General features: G+C 34.6%; 12 protein-coding genes across 12 annotated transcripts; 4 read left to right on the forward strand and 8 right to left on the reverse strand. All coding sequences in view use genetic code 12, as the record gives it.

Annotated features, from left to right (window-relative positions):
* Positions 1-1,222: 1,222 nt before the first annotated feature.
* On the reverse strand, positions 1,223-3,088 carry CTRG_00870 (peptide transporter PTR2; the record flags this gene model as incomplete). The annotated part of the gene is made up of 1 exon (XM_002546043.1): positions 1,223-3,088. The coding sequence occupies one exon, from the start codon at positions 3,086-3,088 to the stop codon at positions 1,223-1,225; it is 1,866 nt and encodes a 621-aa protein (XP_002546089.1).
* Positions 3,089-4,323: 1,235 nt separating this feature from the next.
* CTRG_00871 (DNA-directed RNA polymerase I subunit) lies at positions 4,324-5,475 on the forward strand (the record flags this gene model as incomplete). The annotated part of the gene is made up of 1 exon (XM_002546044.1): positions 4,324-5,475. One exon carries the CDS (start codon positions 4,324-4,326, stop codon positions 5,473-5,475), a length of 1,152 nt encoding a protein of 383 aa, XP_002546090.1.
* Positions 5,476-5,545: 70 nt separating this feature from the next.
* On the reverse strand, positions 5,546-6,949 carry MRS2 (Mrs2p; the record flags this gene model as incomplete). Its single annotated transcript, XM_002546045.1, has 1 exon — positions 5,546-6,949. One exon carries the CDS (start codon positions 6,947-6,949, stop codon positions 5,546-5,548), a length of 1,404 nt encoding a protein of 467 aa, XP_002546091.1.
* A 716-nt stretch (positions 6,950-7,665) lies between these two features.
* CTRG_00873 (uncharacterized protein) lies at positions 7,666-8,604 on the forward strand (the record flags this gene model as incomplete). The annotated part of the gene is made up of 1 exon (XM_002546046.1): positions 7,666-8,604. One exon carries the CDS (start codon positions 7,666-7,668, stop codon positions 8,602-8,604), a length of 939 nt encoding a protein of 312 aa, XP_002546092.1.
* An 891-nt stretch (positions 8,605-9,495) lies between these two features.
* CTRG_00874 (peptide transporter PTR2) lies at positions 9,496-11,361 on the forward strand (the record flags this gene model as incomplete). Its single annotated transcript, XM_002546047.1, has 1 exon — positions 9,496-11,361. The coding sequence occupies one exon, from the start codon at positions 9,496-9,498 to the stop codon at positions 11,359-11,361; it is 1,866 nt and encodes a 621-aa protein (XP_002546093.1).
* A 1,571-nt stretch (positions 11,362-12,932) lies between these two features.
* Positions 12,933-16,121, forward strand: CTRG_00875 (LysM peptidoglycan-binding domain-containing protein; the record flags this gene model as incomplete). The annotated part of the gene is made up of 1 exon (XM_002546048.1): positions 12,933-16,121. One exon carries the CDS (start codon positions 12,933-12,935, stop codon positions 16,119-16,121), a length of 3,189 nt encoding a protein of 1,062 aa, XP_002546094.1.
* On the reverse strand, positions 13,101-13,544 carry CTRG_00876 (uncharacterized protein; the record flags this gene model as incomplete). The annotated part of the gene is made up of 1 exon (XM_002546049.1): positions 13,101-13,544. One exon carries the CDS (start codon positions 13,542-13,544, stop codon positions 13,101-13,103), a length of 444 nt encoding a protein of 147 aa, XP_002546095.1.
* CTRG_00877 (uncharacterized protein) lies at positions 15,012-15,446 on the reverse strand (the record flags this gene model as incomplete). The annotated part of the gene is made up of 1 exon (XM_002546050.1): positions 15,012-15,446. One exon carries the CDS (start codon positions 15,444-15,446, stop codon positions 15,012-15,014), a length of 435 nt encoding a protein of 144 aa, XP_002546096.1.
* Positions 16,122-16,540: 419 nt separating the features above from the next.
* Positions 16,541-17,291, reverse strand: VMA4 (H(+)-transporting V1 sector ATPase subunit E; the record flags this gene model as incomplete). The annotated part of the gene is made up of 2 exons (XM_002546051.1): positions 16,541-17,200; positions 17,271-17,291. 2 exons carry the CDS (start codon positions 17,289-17,291, stop codon positions 16,541-16,543), a joined length of 681 nt encoding a protein of 226 aa, XP_002546097.1.
* A 380-nt stretch (positions 17,292-17,671) lies between these two features.
* Positions 17,672-18,526, reverse strand: CRC1 (carnitine:acyl carnitine antiporter; the record flags this gene model as incomplete). Its single annotated transcript, XM_002546052.1, has 1 exon — positions 17,672-18,526. The coding sequence occupies one exon, from the start codon at positions 18,524-18,526 to the stop codon at positions 17,672-17,674; it is 855 nt and encodes a 284-aa protein (XP_002546098.1).
* A 1,017-nt stretch (positions 18,527-19,543) lies between these two features.
* On the reverse strand, positions 19,544-21,949 carry SPC98 (Spc98p; the record flags this gene model as incomplete). The annotated part of the gene is made up of 1 exon (XM_002546053.1): positions 19,544-21,949. One exon carries the CDS (start codon positions 21,947-21,949, stop codon positions 19,544-19,546), a length of 2,406 nt encoding a protein of 801 aa, XP_002546099.1.
* A 389-nt stretch (positions 21,950-22,338) lies between these two features.
* Positions 22,339-24,036, reverse strand: HEM1 (5-aminolevulinate synthase; the record flags this gene model as incomplete). Its single annotated transcript, XM_002546054.1, has 1 exon — positions 22,339-24,036. The coding sequence occupies one exon, from the start codon at positions 24,034-24,036 to the stop codon at positions 22,339-22,341; it is 1,698 nt and encodes a 565-aa protein (XP_002546100.1).
* Between the last annotated feature and the right edge of the window lie 323 nt (positions 24,037-24,359).

Here is a 24,359-nt window from a genome sequence, read left to right on the forward strand (position 1 = left end):
AAGAACTTTACGCCTAGTTGACATGGATTTGACAACACCCCAGAAGATTTCGATTCTTGTTGTCTAAGACAAATAAGAAATGGGATCATTTGATACATTATCATGACCTGAAAGTAATCTAATCTCTAAATCAAGTATCGGAAACCTTCCAATTGCGGCAAAATGAAATAGAGGAAGATAATAATAATAATAAAAAGAAAAAAAAAAATTTGATGCCTTCCTCCACCCTTCTCCTCAACAAAGGGCACTTTTTTAGTTTAGACTAATTTTTATTGGGAAAGCTTTAAAGCTTCATTTATTTACGGGCGTCTCTAAGTCGCTATTTGCGTCATAAACTCAAACGGCATTTGAAGATACCATCCACAGGCTAACTATTACCATCGGGCTTACCTTGTTTCACTACGAGCCACAGTTCTGATTATTGTTTGCTGGATCTCTTCAGAGTCCGTCTAGTTTCAACAGTCCCCCATTAGCAATGACATAAAAAGAAAAAGAAAAAATATTATTTTAACAATTATCCGATATCTTGTCGGAATTGTGGGAAAATGTCCGAAACGGAAAAAAGTTTTTGCTTTGAATCAATTGCCTCAGGTGAAAAGTCTGATTGGTTTTGTGACATAGATATCAAAATTTTTAATTCATTCTGCCAACTTTAAACACTATCAAAGCGTATGATAAATTAAAAAAATAAAAAGCAGAAGTGTACTTGCATCTCTGTAATTTATTATTTATTTTTTTACTTCTTTCAAAATGCCGCGAGTGGATCAAAAATTCTTTAGGCTATCGTATTTTGATGCCTTTGCATATCACAATGGTATCAATTTCCTTTTTCTTCTTTATTTTGGGAAGCTTTTAACTATATTTCCAAGGTCTTTGTAATCAAGATCGTTATCATGGTTATCGCCAATTTCATGCTAATCTCAAACAATGCGGGTTGGTAACCCAATCTTACGGTATAAGACGGTAGGTGGCTGACTTAATCATAACTGACTCTCAATGGTTTATCTTTCACAATTTGTACGTTTCACAAGCACACGGCACCAATAAAAAAATATTACAAAATGCACAACATCTTGCATGAGGTACTCCCTAGATATTTAATTCCCGTTGAACCCAACTGGGGAAGTATTACGAAAGATAAGAGATGTTTTGCAAACTGGTACATATATTGATTTTTTCAATAATCAATTTTCTACAAATATCTCTAAAACTCATTAAGGAATTAGCTTTTCAATGAGGCAATGGCTTCAAGAGGATGATCAACCAGTCCAATTGCTTTGTTTTGCTGCTCTTCTTCTTTCACTAATCGGGCTCTTTCCTTCTCTTCTTCTGCCATCCATTTATGCAAATTCCAAAATTGCACTAATATAATCACAGCAGTAGCAAACCCAGCAAGACCAACAGCGAGAAAAACCCAATGTAAATTAGGATCCTTTAATGCTGGTGTTACAGCAAGACTCAATGCAGCAGAAAATGCCGACATAAGCAAGAATAGCGCATAAACAAAACTCTTCAATGATGGAGGAGCCCTAGTATAGGCCAATTCGTAAGCAGTAGTGTATGCCCAGCATTCACCAGCAGCAGCCAAAATAAAGATAGAAGTTGCTTTCCAAGCAGTGACTGGTGCTGGTTGGTCACAACCAGTAGAGTAATACCCACATGGCGACAGCTCGTAGACTTCTCTCTGCAAGATAAATCCTGAAATTTGTGAAAAGGAGCAAACAACAAATCCAAATGCAATTCTGTATATTGGTCTAAATTCAATTCCATACTTGTTGAAAAGCGGGTAAATACCATATTCTAACACTGGAATAAGCACGATAATAGTCAACGGGTTGAAATTATTGAACAAATCATTTGGCACACCGTCCAACTTCATTGCCCCAATTAACGAGGTTTCCACCGATGTAAAACCCCCGTTACAAAGATTGAACACAATATAGTAGATGAATATCTTGCATGAATGCAATGTTTGTTTGACGTCCAAGATCCACTGATCATTCCATGTGATTGGCGTTTTCTTCTTGGTGTTGTAGTACTCCCGTCCTCTTGCTCTCATGCTCGAAGGTCTGGCATAGTCCCAGAAGGTCCCATTGTATGCTCTCTTGATGAAATTGCCCGAAAAAATAACACTGGAAATCTTCATTACATTTGGCATCACGTCACTATTTGGTGGTTTGATCTTGAGTCGCGGTTTGATGATAAACAAAAAAATTGGGATTATGATGTAAAGCACCATTGGGATAAAGAATGCCAACCAGAACCCTACTCTTCTAGCTGCATAACTTGTACTTAGCATAAAGAACGCACCAATATTGATAGACCAATAAAAAACATTGGTCAATCTTGACAAAGTTTTCTCTCTATCCAAAATGATTTTGTCACCGGTGGGCAAGACTTTAACAACATCGGTATCGTAAGGATACTGGTCCAACAACAACGGCAATAAATTCGGTTTCATAAGTCCTGAACCCAATGCCAATGTGATGATGGCAATGATACACAAGCCCAAACCTGCATTAGCATTCAGAATGGCACCAGGAATACTAGCAAAAATAAAGAAAAGATGGCCAACAAAACCGAAGAATACACCCCACTGGATGGCTTTCCATCTTCCAATAGTGGAATCACCGAGGTATCCACCAACCAAGGGTGAAAGGTAGGCCAAAAACTTCAAAAGGTTGTTCAAGGCTGAAGCAGTTTGCAACCCCTTGCCCAACGCACCAGCTGACATGTCTGGATTTCCAGGTGGCGGGGCTCCCCAGCCGTGTGGGGAATCTGGGTGGACTCTTCTCTGAATGTAGTTTGTAAGAATGCCAATTGTGGAGTAGTAGGAAGCACGTTCTGCAAATTCACAGATACAAAGAATGAAAACACTGTACTTGATATTACCAATAACCCTTGCCAAATTCTTCAGCTCGTCGTCCGTTGGTTTTCTGAGTCCTCTAGGATTGAATTCATCTGAATAGCTGGTGTAGTAGTTGGTGGGATCTTCATAGTCATATGAATCTTGAATGGAAAGTACTTTGTCGTCACTTATGACTTCAACTATCTCTTTTTCTTTTTCAATGTCAGAATTTGAAGTCATGATTGTTGATTTATCAAAAACAGGAACCAAGTGAAAATTGAAACTGGAGAAGGGGAACTCCTCCCTATTTATAAATCATTTTTATTTTAACTATCTTCACAGGAAGAACCCCCCAATCCTTATCAACATATCGAATTGTGGATTGCATTATTGCCGTGAAAGATAAACCTTTATACCGAAATTAAGAATGAAAAAAAAAAAAAAATTGTAACAAGAGTGTTGATACTGGTTTGCTTTTTCTTGGATTTGGCATGTCCACCAAGAAAAAAAAAACTGACAACTTTAAGTAAAGGCACTTGTCTATGTTAATTCATATGAGTGGGTGAAAAGATAAGAGGAGAAAAGTATGGGCAGGAAATATGCAACGAATGCTTGGCATATTGAATGGCATCAAAAAATTGTGATGTGGAAGCTCGTGAAGTTGGTGATTCTGTATGAATCATTTCTTCATATTGCCGTGACATTGTTGATAAGCACTCAATGAAAGATATCATTGAAATTATGAAGATCGTAGTTATATCTTCAGATTAATTGATCGAGGTGACATCAAAGTTATTATTATGTCATGGTCATTTTCAGTTTGGTAGGGTAGGGTAACATGTATTGGTTGTGGATAAAGAAGACTAACCCTGCCACGTGATATTGGTTCTTCTGAACATTCAGAATTATCCAGTATATTTTTCAATATATTTAAGGAATTATAGCTACTACGATAATAATAATAATAATACTCATAACCCGGGATCTGTATTATTCTTGGTATCGAGTATCCAATAAAATTTCATTATCTCTTATGGCAACAAAGATGATAAACCCCTATACAAATCACACAATTGATTATTACTAATACTCTAAAATATAATGTATTATTGACTGCAATATATTTGAGGTTATGATAAACTTCGAAAATTTGATACCAAGCTTTGCTATCCAAAGTGGGGTGAAGTGGGGGATACGTTCCACCAATGCTACCAAATACATGTTTAAGGATTGGACAAAACTTTACAATATATTTAAAAGTTGTACTAACTAACACACTGATCCGCTGTCATTTTTGAAGCATTTCAATGGAGAAACGTCTCGTGTGTTTCTGGTTTTCCATTTCTGCAATTTCTATATTAACATCTGTAAATTCACTTCTCCTAGTGAAATTCATATTATTCAAGTTATACATCTTTTAAATCTTTTTTTTTTTCGACTTGAACTTCTTGCTAATAATAATCCAGCTATTTCAAATGCATAACCCAATTTCCTATTCACCAAATTTTGCAATCACTTTATCCAGGATATCTAAGTCTCGCAATATTTCCATATTAGGAAATCTGCGGCGCACTTCTGAAAAAATTATTCCTCATCACCAAAACGAAAAAAAAAGAAAAACTTCAATTAAACCTGAAAAAAAAAAAATACAAGATGATGATGCAGACATTGGATCACAATTTCAACAAAAGAAAAGATCACACCATTTCCTAGTAACTATAATGTCCGTTGAAGTTAGAAAAAGACCATCTGAAACTTTAAGCCTGGCTTCAAAAAGAAGAGCCACTGTGCAATCAACCAATCCAAAAGATGACAGTGGATTATCTCAATGTTATAAGACTGTAACTACTTCCTTATATGTTTCTTTAGCCCCTGTTCATTTACAAAACCCTATAAATGGTATTAAACAACAACATTTGGATCCATTAATTATGACTTACTTTGCCAAAGCTAAAGGAGTTGTCGTTGCATATTCAAATATTAGGTTCTTAGAAGAAAATGATGAATCCAGTCATAGTCTTGCTAAAATTGAAGGAAGTTCACCATTTACATTCATGTGGATCTCAGTAGATTTCTTATGTTGGTGTCCACAAGTGGGTGATGTTTTAGAAGCTGACGTATACATGCAAACACCATCCCATATTGGTCTTTTAATAAATGATACCTTCAATGCAAGTATAAAGAAATATAATATCCCAACTTCATGGACTTTTAAATCCAATCAAGTCGATGAAGTTTCAAGCGATGATAAGAAAACTTTTGGACATTGGCTAGATGAAAATGAAACTAAAATTGAAGGGAAATTACAATTCACAGTTAAAGCTATATATACCACTGGTAGAGTTGTTTCTGTCGAAGGTACTTTAATTAAACCAGGTGAAGAAAGAAATGCCCAACCTGTGTACACTGAAAGACAAGAAAAGAAACCAAGCGGTAAGCATATGAAATTTGATGATGACGAAGATGATCAACAAGAAAATGTAATTACCACTGAAATTGCTGAACCAGATGAAAACGAAGAGTTACCAGCTTATGTCAAAGATTCTGACGATGATGAAGATGAAGGTGAAGATGGTAAAGTCGTGAATAAATCCGATTCAGAAGAAGATATCGTCGAATCAGATTAGTTCTATGTATCATTAAATTTTTTACATTACAAGATAGAAATAAACAACTATTTACAATATACTTTATTAATTAAAAATTATTTGTTTTATCATCATTAATCATTCTCCATATAGCGTCTTTCTCTCTATTAGTAGGTCTATCAAAGTTCTTATTTCTCTTGGAGTATTTACCCCCAGATCCATAAAACAAGCGGTACAAGAAAGAACCACGTTTCCATCTCTCCGTATGGTTTTTTGCCTGTGATGATGAAGGCTGTACATTACTAATCTTTGATTGATTTGCTGCTCCCATCATAGTTAATTTTTGAACTTTGTGCAATTTCTTGAAATTCAACCATGTTATGGCCAAACCTTGAACAATTGAGAACACAACAACCATTCCAAAACCCCAATTTGATTCCTCAATATAATTCTTTAAATTCATACCATAAAATGCTGGCAATAAAGTGGCAACAGTAAAACCTAAAGTATAAACCGTAATCTTTAATTCAAACAACATCAATGAATTTCTATTTGCATCAAGGATAATATTCACGATCTCTTCAGTTGCTTTAATATCATTTAATAAACTACCTGCTTGTTGTACAAACTCATCACACTGTCTATAATAACTCTCCAAAATCAGTTCAATTTCATCATAGTTTTCTTCTTCTGGTTTAAACTCCTTCGGGTCGGTCAAATACATTCCTGCAAGATCTTCATCATTCTCCAATAACTCCTCCAATACATCACGAATCAATATAGCTCTTTGATGGAAACTTGACAATTTTTTCAGATTGATCAACAACTCTTGTAATTTCTGACGATCAACTTCGTCTTCCAATTCAGCCAATATAATCCCACATTGTCTTCGGTGCAATTTTATTTCTGCTTCTAAATAACTCATTATACTAACCAAAATCGATTCCAATGCTCTGAATTCATAACAGATGTTACTTATTGGAGATTGTAATTTCAATTCTAAATCATACATGAAGATCCCCAATTTTGTCGCCACTTCGCTATTCGAAGTATCAAATACCATTACACTATCCTTCTTTATAATAGCTTTTATGTATAATAAATTGACCAATATAGCATTTGAAGGGCGGATCATAATAACCGGGACCACATCAATTGCTGATGTATCAATTTTTCTCAAATCTCTAGGGAATAGATGATTATCTTTCAAGAATTGCATCTTGGGATATTTTTTAGAAACGGCTGTAATATTACCTAGTCGATCAAAAATTGTACATGAAACGTATAAGTCACTAGGTATTATAGGTTTAAGTTTATTGAAGATCATCGAATCGGATGGAATCACACTCGTATTGAGATTTAAAGTTGATGGAAGGGAAGCCTTACTTGGTTTCTTCGAATCACGACTTTTGGACGTAGTTGATTTATAACAGACACATTTATGCTGAATAACTGAACGCGGAAGTAATCTGCTAATTCTCAAAGGATATAGTAGTCTTTGAGAATGGTTCATAATGCTGTGGTTGTCTTGAAGAGCAATCACTAAGAAATACTATTATCTGTTACTAAAAAAGATTTTCTCTTCCAATGTGAACAAAACACACAACTACCGAGTGCGCAACTTGAATAATGCAGAAATATACAATTCTTGTAACCAATTGCTAGGGCTGATAATGTCTTAGGGCATAGTTGTATTTAACACACCTGTTCATAGTTAACTAACCACAAATGATATAGTTAAACGACAGCACTAATTTGTCACTTACAATAAATTGTAGACTGAAGGCATTCACTTACAACGAGTGAAATGTACTATAGTAAGCGGGTTCAAGATACAATAGTTATAATAGACTAATTTATATTCTAAACTCTTTATTTTCCCTAATTCTTGAATTATCTGGCAAAGGGAAGCCATTGTCCTAGTTATAGTATGTTTCCCATATACTTATATAAAATTATTATTGAGTGTTATACTATCATCAAAGGTCGTGTCTAAGTGGAAACTTACTATTGTTATTTTTGAGCGACAGGGTTGATGCAAATTTATCGTCTCAATTATTCCAAAGTCGTGCATTGTGTCAACAGAATTTTACTAAAATATTTATATAAAACAATAGGATTTATTTTGACAAATGTCAGAGAATTGTTAAGTTTTATTGTTTTTTTCTTTATTCTCCTCTTTAGAATTTTCTTCTTCTACTACTACTACTTCTTCTTCAACTTATAACTATGGAAAAAACAAATCAAGAGCCAAACGAAACTAGTGGGGGTAGTTTAGATGATCAGGGAATTCAACTGAAAGATTCTTCTATATCAGATAGAAAAAGGTACAGGGGAAAGCATAATCCAATTATATCGATCCGTGACTTATTAACAGATAATCCAGAAGAAGAATTGGAAGCTCCAGACTCACAAAAGCAGTCTAACCCACAAATAGCCTCAGCTGATATGCCTACACCATCGGTATCGACGCAGCAACATCAACAGGAAGAGCCACCTTCTGTAGAAGCTCCTCGCACATGCCTTCATCAAATCATTGAGTTTCTTAATTCCATTCTGGTTGAATTTGAAATTACTGATAACAAACTTAATATTGTTCATGAAGATTTTTCAATAATGCAAGAATGCTTGGAATATATTAACCGATTTATTTCCATCAAAAAGGTAACAACTGATACTAATTCCAGTGGCAATAAAACAACCTACTACCTTAGATATCAATGCAATGATAATGATCCATGTTTAATAAAGATTCTGAAAATATTCATCAACCAAGAATACACATTCTGTATCAATTTATATATCAATGAATTGCACGATCACTACTTAGGAATCGCCGCAAATGACACAAAAAATAGAAAGTTACACGAAAAACTAATTCTAGTCAGAACTATAACTTATGATCAAATAGAATGTTTGCACAAGGGTAAAACTGATACAGATTCCTATCTGAAGAAGTTGCAGCGCCAAAGGGAAAGAAATAGAGCTAAAACTAGAGCCAACAAAACAACTTCACAGTTGAAATTAGAGCTTTTGGATTCTTTAAAATACTTGGTTCACAGACTTGAAAACGAGGACGGTGATAAGTACAAAAGTTTGATAGACTCAACGTATGTGTATATAAAAGCTCTCGAAAGTAGCTGTGGCTTTGATACCGAAACTGTATAGGTTCCCCTTTGTGAGTTCACAGTAAATATACATTGTGTGCTTTTAAGAATAATGACAGCGAGTAAGATATTGTAGAGTTTGATTTGTGTTTTTTGTTTATTCTCCACGTTATTCAAGAAGTTGGTGGCTATTACAATTAGACACGCTGTGGTTCCTTTTGCGTTCCTGATTAATTATAACTTTTTTTCTGTTCCTCGATTATAAGGAATTATTTTCGTTCCTGAATTGCAATCCTTCTATTTTTCCCTCATACTAAAATTCAAAAAAATTATTGGAGCATATGCAAAAAATGCATGATTCCAAACTAGCTTCCCTTTTTTGGTTCATATCATATATCATATATCATATATTTTTAGTATCAACGAATTGACGTAAAGTAATATAAGGATTTTTTGCGCACTAACAACAAAAATATTGACCACTGTAAAATAAACTATAAACCAATAGTCCTAATAATTTATGCTCATTGATCGGATAATTATGCTCTAACTAGAGAAAAATAAGACTATAGTGACGGTATATCTGTGTCCAAGTTTATACTATACTTTTATGGGCTATCGAAACTCTTCCACTCTGATACTTCAGACTTAGCATTGAGTCTGATTCTAGTGTATGTATACATTGATATTGAATATATCAAGCTCAATGATTCAAAAAATTTATCAATGTATAATAAATCAAATATTCAATTCCTAATTACAATCCCCCTTTTTTTTCTGCGTCAACTTGAGATACACCTATACAATTATCTCGACCAATGAACATATAGACCACCTTTGGAGAATCTTTTGCAATTTGTGTGTAATTACACTACAAAGTCCACCAAGCTTCCTGCTTTTTCCTTGTATCCTCAATATAGTGACAAACTCTCAAGAGACAAGTAACTACAACATGGGAGCTCCAGAATATACCGACGAGAAACAGCCAGATCTCCTTGAGGTGATTACAGGTGAACACGGCCTGTCTAGCGAAGAGGACTACGACTACGAAGATCCAAAAAACTACTCCACCAACTTTGTTGACGAGCATAATCCCAAAGGGTTGAGAAGACCAACCGAGCACGAGCTGCAGACCTTGAGAAGAGTGATTGGGAACATCAGGTACAGCACAATTATCCTTTGTCTTTGTGAGTTTGCTGAGCGTGCCTCCTACTACTCCACGACTGGTATTCTTACCAACTACATCCAGAGACGAATTGATCCAAACTCCCCACACGGCTGGGGTGCGCCTCCACCGGGGAACCCCGATGCTTCTGCTGGTGCGTTGGGTAAGGGGTTGCAGACTGCCTCTGCCTTGACCAATCTTTTGACATTCCTTGCATACGTGGCTCCGTTGTTTGGTGGTTACATGGGTGACTCGACTATTGGCAGATGGTATGCCATCCAGTGGGGTGTTTTTTTCGGTTTTGTGGGCCATCTTTTTTTCATCTTTGCCAGTATCCCTGGGGCCATTCTGAACGCCAACGCAGGTTTGGGTTTATGTATCATTGCTATCGTCACCTTGTCTGTTGGTACTGGTTTCATTAAGCCTAATTTGTTGCCGTTGTTGTTGGACCAATACCCAGAAGATACCGATATGGTCAAAGTTTTGCCTTCTGGGGAGAAAATTATCTTGGATAGGGAACAAACTTTGTCAAGATTGACAAACATTTTTTACTTCGCTATCAATATTGGTAGTATACTTCAAATTGCCACTAGTTATTGTGAGAGAAGAGTTGGGTTCTGGTTGGCCTTTTTTGTGCCTATGGTGTTGTACATCATTATGCCGCTTTTCTTGTTTATTGTGAAGCCAAAACTCAAGATCAAACCACCGCAGAGCGACGTCATGCCAAAAGTCGTCAAGATCCTTTCTGTTCTTTTTTCCGGCAACTTTGTCAAGAGATTGTGGAACGGCACCTTCTGGGACTATGCCAGACCATCCCACATGAGGGCCAGGGGAAGAGAGTACTTCAACAGCAAGAAACAGACACCAATCACATGGAACGACCAGTGGGTCCTGGACATCAAACAGACCATCGACTCGTGCAAGATCTTTGTCTACTACATTGTGTTCAATCTTGCTGACAGTGGTTTGGGCTCGGTCGAAACATCCTTATCCGGTGCTATGAGATTGGACGGTGTGCCAAACGATCTTTTCAACAACTTCAACCCAATCACCATCATCGTCATCATCCCAATCTTGGAGTACGTTATCTACCCGCTTTTCAACAGGTACGGAATCAACTTCAAGCCAATCTACAGAATCTGCTTTGGGTTTGTTGTGTGCTCCTTCTCACAGATTGCCGGTTACATCTTGCAAAAACAAGTCTACGAACTGTCTCCATGTGGCTACTATGCTAGTGGCTGTGACGAACCGGCCCCAATTACCGCCTGGAAAGCCACCTCTCTTTTCATCTTGGCCGCTGCCGGTGAATGTTGGGCTTACACCACTGCCTACGAGTTGGCCTACACCAGATCCCCACCTGCAATGAAGAGTTTGGTCTACGCATTGTTCTTGCTTATGTCTGCATTCTCTGCCGCATTGAGTCTTGCCATCACCCCAGCCTTGAAGGACCCACACTTGCACTGGGTCTTCCTTGCTATTGGTCTTGCTGGTTTTGCCTGTGCCATTGTGATGTTGGTGCAATTCTGGAACTTGGACAAGTGGATGGCCAAAGAGGAAGCAGAAAGAGAAAGACTGACTAGAGAAGAAGAAGAGGCCAAGGCTCTCCTCGATGTTGACCATCCAATTGAAGCCATCACATCAATCAAGTCTTAGATGGCCTTTGTGTTTGTATTTTATTTGTAATTGTTGTGTAATTTGTGTGTACAATATTATAGTTTGATTTTTCGTTTTTGTTTATTATTAGTAGTCCCCATTGTCATTCAAAATCACTCGTAATACCCAACAACTATCCCAAACATGATACTCCCTGTTTCCTCTCACTTACTCCAAAGACAGCATACTCTCTTCTAGTAATCTTGCACCTTGTTTAAGTAAGCTGCGAATAATTATAATTGGTGTCAGCACACGACTATTTGCTTCCATTCCGCACCTATTCACCTGTTCACATATTCACTTTTTTCGGTTTTATTTCGCGCCTATGCTGGTGTAACTTTCAGATCTGTATGTCAAAGTATTTGGACTAGTGATATGTGAGAGATCATGGTCAGTTAGTTTCAACGATATTTTCTTTTCCTTCTCTGCTGTCCGGTCAATAGCTAGTCAATTACCGATTAAATAACTTATCATACTATCAGACTTTGTCACTTTTATATAAACCGATACTACTGTAACTGTTTTGCTTCACCAAATGAAATAATACTCCCCAGTGATTTATTCGATTGATTCCAAGCTAATGCTTGCCAGTTTACCATAACTTGAGACTTCTTGGTAATCTGGAACCACCATAGACAATTGTTGTGAAGCCAGAAGTCATGATTATCAACATTCATATCTGGTATATGCACTATGGATTCAGTGGTATTCTTTTTTTAATGGTGCCGCGCTTACGGGAACCTACACGGTGATTGTTTAGGCAGTGAGCAATACATTGTTTCTATTATTTTTTTTGAATCACCGAATTCCTCCCCCAGACCATGCACAATTTCACCTGGTGGTATATTGTTGTAGGGGAGGGGGGGGGGTTCGCTTAAAGAGTAATTCCCAAATGATCTTCATCACTCCTTGTAATTAGGACGCAGTGTATTACCAGTGTAGTTATTCTCATTGACAAGACGGTGAATTTCTTCTCCCCCTCCCCACTGTAGTTTGTTGATAGAGTAATCAATATCCACTGTCTTTGTGAAAGTATTCATTTTATTACAAATCATTTTCATCACGTCCTACTAATTCACTATGGTTCCAGTGTATTTTTAGATATGGGTCTCTACTTAATCCAACTTGCCAAGAAATCCTACCCCCCCCCCCCGCAACTACGTGTAATCTACGAGGTGCTGTGTATTGTTGCTATGTTGGTTTCATCTGGAATAATAGGAATTAGCGGTCGTGTTCGTGTTCGTGGTGGTAGTGTGAATTTGGCGAATATTTATTTCAGAAAAAAAGAAACCAAATAAGATAGAAAAACAACCCACTATTACCACCGTTTGTATCTAGTAACTCAACCCGTACTTAATGCAGATACTATTACCTCCATTAAAAATGTGGAGTACTAAATGTCATAGTCATTATTTTTCAAGAATTCATTCTTACTTATCATGAACCTCATTAGGTAATCAATACTTTTATTTACACTAGCAATGGCAGTATCGGAAGCATCACTATAAATAGGTGATATAAAGAACCACCAATAAAAGTTTCATTTCAAGTTGTATTAATATCATTTTCCAATGACTACTATCTTAATACTGTTGTTTACTATTTGCCAACTATCTAATGCTATTGAGTATGAAAATTGTGGAGGTTCACCTTTATCTGATTTCTGTGAAACCATTACTTGGCAATACAACCATAGTTGTTCCTACATTGCAAATAAATATAATTTGACAATTCATGAGTTAGTGGATTACAATTGGCCCATTAGTGAATACCTGAGCTACCTGGACAACTACTATTGTAGTATGTTTACAGAAGGTGATCAGATCTGTATAAGTCAACCTGATTATAGTGATTGTGGGGCATATCCAATTTGTATCTTTGAACATCCTGAATACTTCTGTGATTCGTATACACTTGAAAAAGATTATATCACCTGTGAAGAAATTTGTGAAATTTATAATATCACCATGGAGGAATTCAAGGATTGGAATAGACATAATGAATTGACACTTCAGTGTTGGAATTCTTATTGGATGAAGGAAGGTAATACATATTGTGTTTCCAAGCCAAATATAACAGACTTTACAGATTGTGTGAGCATAGCTGAAGCTGAAAACAATCCAACTAATGCTGAATTCTATGAAAGTCTCGAAAATGAATCTATTGGACCATTGCATGTTCATCCATCTTCTACTGGATCATCCCCGGACCATTCAGCAAATCCAACAGCTAAAGTTGAATATAGAAACTGTGGTGGTTTACCGAAATCAGATTTTTGTCAGACTATTACCTGGCATGATAATTACAATTGTTCTTTTATTGCTCGTAGGTTTGGCTTAACTTCCAATGAATTGGTTGGATTCAATTGGGATGTTGATAGTGATCTGTACTACACAGTAGCTACTTACTGTCTGATGTTTATTGATGGTGATGAAGTATGTGTTACTAAACCAGATTACAGTGATTGTGGTGCATATCCATTCTGCCTTTTCGAATATCCGGAGTACTTCTGTGAATCTTATACACTTGAGGAAGATTATATGACATGTGAAGAAATTTGTGATATGTATAGCATCAGTGTTCAAGATTTTAAAGAATGGAATGCACATAATAACTTGGAACTTACTTGTGGAGCTGATTATTACATGTACGAGGGTAACACATATTGTATTTCGAAACCAAACATTACAGATTTTACTGATTGTGTGAGTATTGCTGAAGCAGAGAACAATCCTTCACGTGTATCATACTATGAAAGTCTCGAATCTGAAACTGTGGGGCCCTTACACACAAGAAAAACTTCTACTTCTACGATAACGAGTGGTGCATCTGGAACTAGTTCAGCAGAAGTTGAGTATGAAAACTGTGGTGACTTACCATTATCTGATTTCTGTCAAACAATCACTTGGAAATATAACTATAATTGCTCTTTGATAGCAACTAAGTACAACTTGACAATAAATGAGTTGGTTCGTTTCAATTGGGAAGTTGATGAATACCTGGACTATCTGGATTTATACTATTGTAGTATGTTTACTGAAGGTGATCAAGTTTGTGTTACTAGACCCGACTACACGGGATGTGGGACATATCCATTGTGTGTCTTTGATCATCCAGAATATTTCTGTGATTCATATACCTTAGATAAGGATTACGTAACATGCCAGGAAATTTGTGCCAAGTACAACATTACTTTAAGGGAATTTAAAGAATGGAATAAACACAATAATTTGAAGCTCAAATGTTGGAACCAAAAGTGGATGGAAGAAGGTGACACTTTTTGCGTTTCTAAACCAAATATCACTGATTTCACAGATTGTGTAAGTATTGCCGTGGCAGAACATAATCCAGCGAATGTTAATTTATATGAAGATTACTTTGATGTATCTATACGTCCATTGTCTACCCTGTCAACTTCTAGATATTCAACTTCATCATCAAAAACCATATCTTCCAGTGCAACTGAATCTGGATCTGCAGATAACAAGTATGCAAATTGTGGAGGCTCACCATTGTCTGATTTCTGTGAAACCATTACTTGGCGCTACAACGATACGTGTGATTCCGTCGCGATCAGGTACAATCTAACAAGAAGTGAACTAGTATTTTTCAATTGGGTGGTAAGAGACTACCAATATTACCTGTACTATTCATATCCAGGGGATCATCTGGATATTTTTTATTGTGCTTTGTTTACCGAAGGTGATCAAGTTTGTGTGACTGAACCCGATTATAGTGAATGTGGTGATTATCCAGTGTGTATTTTCGAGTATCCCGAATACTTCTGTGATGTCTATATTCCAGATAGCTGGAACATTGACTGTTATCACGTTTGTAAAATGTACAACATCACTCTTGAAGAGTTTAAAGAATGGAATAAACATAATGAGTGGAAGCCTTCCTGTTGGGATAGGTCCTCGATGCGTGATGGTGAATCGTACTGTGTTTCCAAACCAAATATAACTGATTTTACTGATTGTGTGAGTATTGCTGCTGCGGAACATAATGCATTGAACGTTGCATCTTATGAGAGTTTGAGTATGGAAACAATTGGTCCATTGTATACATTGTCTTTGTATAACCATTCAACTTTCACCACTTCTGCTACGGAAAGTATATCAGCAACATCCACATCGGAGACAGAATATAAAAACTGTGGAATTTCTCCATTATCTGATATTTGTGAAGTCATCATTTGGCAAAGCAATGATACCTGTGCGTCTGTTGCAAAAAAATACAATTTGACTGTTGATGAATTGGTTCTGTTCAATTGGGGTCATAACGCTATAATGGAACTTTTTGAAGTTCTGTACTGCGATGGTGTTACTGAAGGTGATCATGTATGCATAACTGAACCTGATTATAGTGAATGTGGATATTTCGGGTCATGTAATTTTCAAAATCCTGTATTTTTCTGTGATTCCTATATGGCTGATCGTGATAACATAACCTGTAAGGAAATAAGTGTTATGCATAATATCACTATGGAAGATTTTAAAGAATGGAACAAATTTAATGATGTGTCACTTAGATGCTGGGACGAAGGATGGATAAGCAAATATGATTCATTCTGTGTTTCCAAACCTAATATTACAGACTTTGCAGATTGTTTTAGTATTGCATTAGCAGACCATGATCCATGGGGAGCCGAACTTTATGAGACATCCAGTCTAGAAAACTTTCGACCACTGATTCCAGTGACTACTAAAATTTCAAACTCAGCTGCAAGTTTTACCAGTACTTCCACACGTGATGATTAGATTTGGTTATCTAGTATTTATTCATCTTACACCAACGATGTCACCAATGACACTTTACATTGGCTACGATTTATGTTTATTTTGTTCTTTTATATACATTATGTACTGAATTTATGATTCATACTTCTTATGAGTTTACTGCAGTGTATACTCCTTGTTACAAGTTGGATCGTGTCTGTTTGTGGAAGAAATTGTCAGTTTGGTTCGCATTCTTGTTTACATACAACAAGTTGATACTAAAAAAAAGCATGTTTCTACAAATTATTGGCACTTGTGAAAATGACAAGTATGATTTTCTTTTATTAAATAATCAGTTGCTAGAACGGAATTTTGACTAATAAAACTGAATAAACCAAATTAAAAAAAAAAGTATAACAATAATGAAGGATAATATATAAAAAAAAAAAACTAAAACAAATCTAATCAAAGAATTTTCTTGTAGCTGATGGACCAAATAATTCCAATCTAATGGCAGGTAAGGCTTCTTCAGATAAAATTTTCAATCTTTCTTCCAAAGTATTATCAACTTCAATTTTACCAGTACCATTGACAACTACAACACCACCAGCAATGTCTTTGGATAAATAATCCTTATCATCAACAGTAACTTCGACTTTGAATTTAGCTTTTTCTTCAAAGTTTTTAGCAGCATCTGCAATTGCTTCTTTAGCAATAGCAACATCTTGTTCTCTAACTTTAATGCTAACTTTTGGTTCCAATAAGGCCAATAAACCTTCTTCAATTAATCCACTTAAAACAGGTTTGTATTGTTTCTTATCTTTGGTAATTTTTTTCAATTCTTTTTCAGCATCATCAAAAATATCTTGTAAAACTTCATCTTTAGTAGATAAAATTCTTAATCTTGTTTTATTACCAATAGTAGATTTTGTAATTTGTTGAGCTAAACTTGCTTTTTTCAATTTCTGTTCATATGTAGAATCAATAGCTGCAGTTTCTGATCTTACAATTGAAGCTTTTTCAATTTCATATTCTTCATCTGCTTTTAATTTAATTTCTTTAGCTTTTTCTTTAGCTTCCTTTTCAATAAAGGCTTGCATTTTAGAAAGCTCAGATTTAACCTAATGATGTCAATGTTAGTATATGTTGTCAATTCATGTAATACGCCATTATTAAAATCGATCCACATACTTGTTCGTCAGATAATGTCATCCTTATTTGTTTATTCAATTGGTGGTTTGATAAAGATAGATTTGTTTTAACCAATCTGAAATTTAATCAATTCTTATCGACAACAATTAAAAAAGAAAAGAAAAATTTCCCTGGTATAAATTTAAATTGGTTTTACAAGAGCGAGAAAAAAAAATTGAACAAGAAAAATAAAAAAAGCGCTAATAAAATCATGAAATTGTTGCATGTTTACACGACTGATGGATCCATACCACGAGACACACTCGTACAACTTTATTGAAGCACGATCTTTTTTTTTATTATTATTTTTTTTTTTTTTAAATAAATGTATTCATAAGCATACATATACATATCTATTTAGATAAGATCTTGTTCTTATATTGCAAGAATATTCATATTACTTATATGAGTTGGTCTAAGAATTTTCTGGCCAATTCAACACCAAGGAATGTGGCTGCATTGGCTGGGAAAGCTCTTGCTAAGGCTGGACCAACACCAGGGAAGAATGCTTTAATACCTCCTTTAGCATAAATACTCTTGGTAGCTTGTGAGATGGAAACTTTGACGTTGGAGGATTGTTGAGTGGATTTGATAGTATCAATTGGGAAAACACCCAACCACATAGCAATACCTGCACAACCACCAGCAGTTGTAATAGCAAACAAAGACAAGTCTTCACCTGGAGCACTCAATTCTTTCTTGACATATTCATAAGTTGCAAAATATAAAGCAGAACCTGGACCATCTCTAGCTAAAGTAGCAACAGTACCTTTAAAGATTGATCTAATACCACCGGTTCTGTACATTTCAGCAATGACACCACCCATTGATTTTGATTTAGCACCTTCTTGAATTTGCATCATGACTTTAACTCTTTCAAAAGGAGCAGCAACCAAAGTGGTTGGAATGGCACTAATAAAACCAGCAGTAGAAATATCTTTAATTTCAAAATTCTCAACAGCTTTACCAGTAAATGATGAAACTAATTTCTTACCAACATCATAACCCCAGAAGGAAACAGCAAACATTGGAGTGACACCCAATAATGGAGGTAAAACCCCTCTATATAAACCACGTAATCCATCTTTTGAAATGGTTTCTTTAACACATTGGACTGAAGATTTGTACAAACCAGTTTGTAATCTAACCTTGACAAGATCAAATGGGTGACCGGTTAAAACGGCGCAAATACCACCAAAACCACCAGCGGCAAAAGATTTAACATTATCGGCTAAAGCTGAGTCAACGTCGTCCATTTTATTTAATTTGATATGTGATTGAGTCTATGTATCTATCTTAAATAAATAATAAAAAGAAAAGGGTAAAACAAAAAAAGGAAGGATAAAACAAAGGGGAATAAAAAGGAAAACTGAATAAATAAATAAATAAATAAAAATCAAACTAGTTGATTCAATAGTTCTTAATGAATTATACTGAAATAAAAGTTATATCAACAAGAAAGAAGGAAAAAAATAAAAAATTTTGAAAATGAAAAATCCGGGGGAGTATTTATATTTTTCTATCGTCTTGGACAAACAATCTGAAATATTTGTATGGGTGGAAATGTGGGTGAAGAAAAAAAAAAAAAATCTTACTTAGCCTCTTGACCGAGGAACTAAAAAATAAAAATCACCACTGTAACTAAAACACACATTTTTTTACACAATGCAAGGTAATATATCTCTACAACACAAGTACTGTATAACCCACAAGACAATTCCTCTAATATACGTAAGAGCAAAAATAAAAAAAAAAAGTAACCAATTAAAAACGATTATTATCAGTTATCAATAGTAACCATCATCATCATTCTCGATTGTTATTCTCATAAAAGAATATACTCTTATACTGTCATCAACTCTATTTCAGAAAATAAACAATACGGTTTACGATTTGTTTCCCACAACTGATCGTGTGGATTGTTTTTTTATTATTATAATAATTATTTACAATTGTAAACCAAATGTCACTTCTCTTAAAATCTGTTTAATTCCTCCTTTCATTTCATCTTGTTCTTTTTATCTTGTGCTCCCCCCTTCCCCCGTCACATGAACTCCGAAGCAGTCATTTTTATTATGGTGTTTAGCTTTTGTGATACTTGGCACTCCCACAATTTTTTTTTTTTTGGTGTCTATTGAAGTTACATCATTCACAGCAATCTAACATCTATAAATCATCAATATTATTGGTTGAATAAATAAGATGATAATTTATTTATTTATATATTAATATATTTATTTTTTTCTTTATACTGCTATTAGTGTATACAGATTTTACAACATCTTACTTAACTCTTTTAAATTGTAATCTCTATTTAAATCATCTTTAAAATCTTTCAATTGCAGTTGAAAATCTCTTTGATAAATGTCTTTATATATCTTGGTTTTAACTTTATGCAATTGAAATTCAACATCTTCTCCATCTTGCTCCATCGCAAAACTTCTATTCACTTGTTCACTTCTTAATATCAACCCATAATTAACTACTAATGAATAATATTCTTGACTCGTATTAATAAATTCAAATATAGTCTGTAAAAGATCATAAATCTGATCAATCAAACTTAAACTTGTCTCAACTCCTTTGTATTTCTCATTCAATAAACTATTATTAATAATGTTGTCAAGGTAATTTCCGTGTACCTCCACCAACTCATCAATTGTCAACAAATTAACATTGTACGGGTTATCGTTATGCTCTTGTTCTATAGGTAAAAACAGTCTGTTCAACTGGAAACTTTCGGTATTGTAGAATAACTTCTTAACAATACATTTTTGAAACGCTTCTTCAATAACCTCATATGACAAGTAAGCAATTAATTCATTAAGAAATAATGAAAATTGGTTTCTTATTACTGAAATGATACCAATGGTTTTCGTCAATGGTTTCCTGTTCCTATTTGGTAACTTCTTCACCACATTATGATTCAATTCATTAAACAAATTAAAATTCAAATCCAATAAATGACTTAAGTTTCGTAATTTCCATAAAAAATGAAATATTTTCAAATACTTCAATTGTTGTTTACCTTCAAATAAATAACTCATAGGCAAGTCATCGATTTTATACTCAATGGTAAATGTTTCCCATCCTAAATTACCATGTTGTGGGTTTAATAGTCTTGAATCCAATCTGTTTAAATACTCTGAATTTTTAACCGAGGATATTTGAACTGCTTCCTGTAATACTTTGCTTAGGTATGTGGAAGATATGTTAGCTGATGATTCGTTAAGAACATTTTGTCCCTTAATCATCAAAGCATCAATAAACTCGTTCGTTTCCATAAAGTAAAATCTTTTAAAATTGCAAAAATGTATAAACATTTGATTGTCTCCTTGTATGATTTGAGTTAAGAATGATAATATTTCAAAATATTGTGAATCAATCATTTCTATTATTTCATTGGTTGACATTGAAGCTAGCCCATAATAATTACTAAACACAATCGTTGAATACTTTACATTGAATTGATTAACCCATTTCAATTCTCGACAATATTTATTCAAGAAAATTAATGTCTTCCCAATTTGAAAAATCTTATCACTTGATTCAACAAATTCTGGAACTTTCTCGGGTAAAAACTTTATAATATTGTTGAACTCATTTTCATGTGTATCAAATGTAATGAAAAACTCATTATTATTGTCGATCAACTCCCCTTTAATAATCCAGTGTTCAAGTATATTGTAATAAGGCTTAACTACTTCATTAAATGCAAATTTGGCAATCTCTTTGATTCGTAAGTCTCCAAATTTAGTAAATTTATAAATTATTGACAAAAATTCATACCCATCGCATTGATCTAACTTATTTGAAACTCGAAATAAAAACCTGAGTTTGAAAATCCATGGAAATATTGAATTATAAACCGCTAGTATTGAATTTGGTTGTTTGTTGAATACTTGATTTATTAATTTGACATATTCAGATAACTGAGATTCCAAAACTGCAATATATGCTGTTTTTATTCCCAGCTGTAATGTTCCTTTAAACTTTTCAATAACCATTAAAAGTTGCTTGTATAATATGGCAAATTCAAAAACCTGTCTCAACAATGAACTAAAACTATTGTTTATTTCCGGCGGTATTTCTAATCTCTTAAAATTATTGCTAAATGTGAAAATTTTGGAATCCAGTCCCAATAAAGTATATGGTAAATAAGTCAATATGGTCTGTTCTGGTAATGTATCATAATAAGGTTCTATTAGTTGTGATAAAGTAAGAGCAGATGCACTTGGAACATTTGTTTGTTGTTGATGATTATTTTGAGAATGTATTTGTTTCATTGGAGACAGACTTGATACAGACGATAGTATTTCTTCTTGATGTTGGTCAGGATGATTTAAACCTTGTATTGTATGATTTTTATCTCTTAAAGCATTTAGAAACGCAAGGTAATTACAAATCTGATCTAATGATTTAAATTTACTTAATGAATTGACAACATTTTGAAACTCTACCCATTCATTTTTCAAATTATTGCTTAAAAACTGTACTTTTAATCTTGCTACTATCGCCTGAAGATCATATGGTTCAGATATGTTATTCAGCTGTAGTAATGTTGTTTGTAAATCATTGGTGATACTTTGAATGAATGCCTCTCCAAATTCAATCGGAATCAATGCCTTGACTAATCTATTTGAATAAAGTTTAATTAATTGTTCTTTTGTTAGTGCCATAGTATGTTGTATATATCGTAAAAGTTGTGATCGTATGTACAGTAGTAGAATCTATATGTTTTACTGAACCTTTGTACCCTTTGTTTTTCCTTTTTCTTTTCCTTGTTGATGTTTTGAAATCGAAGTTGCAGGCAGAAAAAAAAAAAAAAACTAAAAACAAAAGAAAAATTTTCCCGTCTTTGATAATTACGCGTCCATCACAGACAACCAGAGACAATGCTTTTTATTTTTTTACAACCAATTCAAACTGAAGTAATATAAACAGTCGTTGACTAACGTTATATTTCAATTGAAAACTATATAAGGATAAAAGAAAGAATAAAAAAAAACATGGATATAGCTTCAAATATATAATAATAATAATAAAAAGTACTCAATCACCGTATTTCTTACAAAATACCTGAGGAAACACGAAGTGGAGTGATGGCTGGTTCAACAACATTTGGATTCAAATCAGCATCTGTTAAAGCTAATTGTTCATCAGTCCAAATATGTTCAACTTCAGCGGCACCTTCAACACCAACACCACATAATCCACCTTGTTTTTCCCAATCATTGATTCTCTTCAAGTTCAATTCGTTAAAGACAGATTCTAATGAGTTGATCAATTGGTTAGAAAGTTCTTCACCATGACCTGGGGTTGGGGTAATTCTCAATCTTTCTTGACCAATTGGAACAGTTGGGAAATTAATAGCTTGAACATAAATGTTATGTTTTTCCAACAATAAATCAGAAGCACGTTTAGCATCAGCAGCATTACCAACCAAAACTGGAACAATATGGGATGGGTTTGGAATAACTGGAATACCAATATCGTTCAAGTTATTTTTAACATATCTAGTGTTCTTTTGTTGAGCAATACGATCTTGTAAAGTGGATCTTTGGTGACGAATGGATGCAGAACAACCAGCCATGATAGCTGGTGGTAAAGAGGTGGTGAAAATGAAACCTGGGGCATAAGATCTAAACCAATCAATCAAGTTGGTCTTACCAGTAACGTAACCACCAACAACACCATAAGCTTTACCCAAAGTACCAGTAACCATATCAACTCTACTCATAACAGTGGTCAAGTTTTCTGGATTTTGGATACCCAGTTTCAAATGAGCTTCAAAGTCCAAATGTTCAGCAACACCAGCACCATGAGGACCGTACATACCAACAGCATGGACTTCATCCAAGAAAGTCAAGGCACCGTATTTTTCAGCCAAATCACAAATGGCTTCAATTGGGGCAATGGAACCACACATGGAGTAAACAGATTCAAATGCAATCAACTTTGGGGTGGATTTTGGATATTGGGCCAATTTGGCTTCTAAATCCTTCAAGTCATTGTGTTTGAAAATGTGCTTGGTAGCTCTAGAATTTCTTATGCCTTGAATCATTGAAGCATGGTTCAATTCATCAGAGAAAATAACCAAATCTTTAAGTTTTTGACCCAATAATGATAAAACAGCATCATTGGCAACAAAACAAGAACTGAAAACCAAAGCAGCTTCATGTTTGTGTAAAGCAGCTAATTCAGATTCCAATTTGATGGCATGGGTATTATGTCCTGCAATGTTTCTGGTACCACCAGCACCGGACCCGTATTTATCCAATACACGTTTCATTTCATTCAAAGTTTTTTCGTTCTTACCCATACCCAAGTAATCGTTAGAACACCAAACAGTGACTTTATCTTCTTCTTGAGCACGATGGGCTTTTGGGAATTCTTCGGCTAAACGATTGATGTTATTAAAAAAACGGTATGATTTGTCTTGTCTTTTTTTGTTCAACTCATCATTCAAATACCCATCATAATCAAATGCAACTTCTTGAGAAGGAAATTGACTTGGTGGAGGAGTGTTAAAAGTAGTTGATTTTGGATCAACACGAGAAGCAGCAGTTGCACCAACTGGCTTAGTAGCGGATGAATAGTTTCTAGTTGAGATTTCTTTAGCCTTGATTGCACCTCCGACAATTGGACATTGGCGAGCTTGTCTAGCTAAGGCACCTGAAGTTTTACTCAATTGACGTAAAGCTTGGGTTGAAGTAGACTTAACAAATGGACAAACTGACATTGAAACTTTAGTAAGGGATTCCATATCGACCAAAAAGAAAAAAGAAGAAATTTCAGGAATCAAAAAAAAGCTATGATAAAATCACCAACTGATGTGTTTATATATATAAAATGGTAAGAGAACTTTTGATAATTATTAAAATTCTCGTGTTGTGCCTAACAAACTCTGTAGTAATACTCCTTCTATTGTATGAAATTGAAGATCTTCAAAGGATTCAGAATTCTAATAGGAAAAAAAAAAGGCGATATTGTTCTTTTTTTAAACAAGAAAGAAGAATGTATTAGATGAAAATTTTTCTTTTTACTTTTTTTTTTTTATAGACGTTTATTTTTTTTTTTTTTTCAGCT

This window comes from Candida tropicalis (genome assembly GCF_000006335.3).
Source record: "Candida tropicalis MYA-3404 genomic scaffold supercont3.1, whole genome shotgun sequence".
Classification (NCBI taxonomy): Eukaryota; Fungi; Ascomycota; class Pichiomycetes; order Serinales; family Debaryomycetaceae; genus Candida; species Candida tropicalis.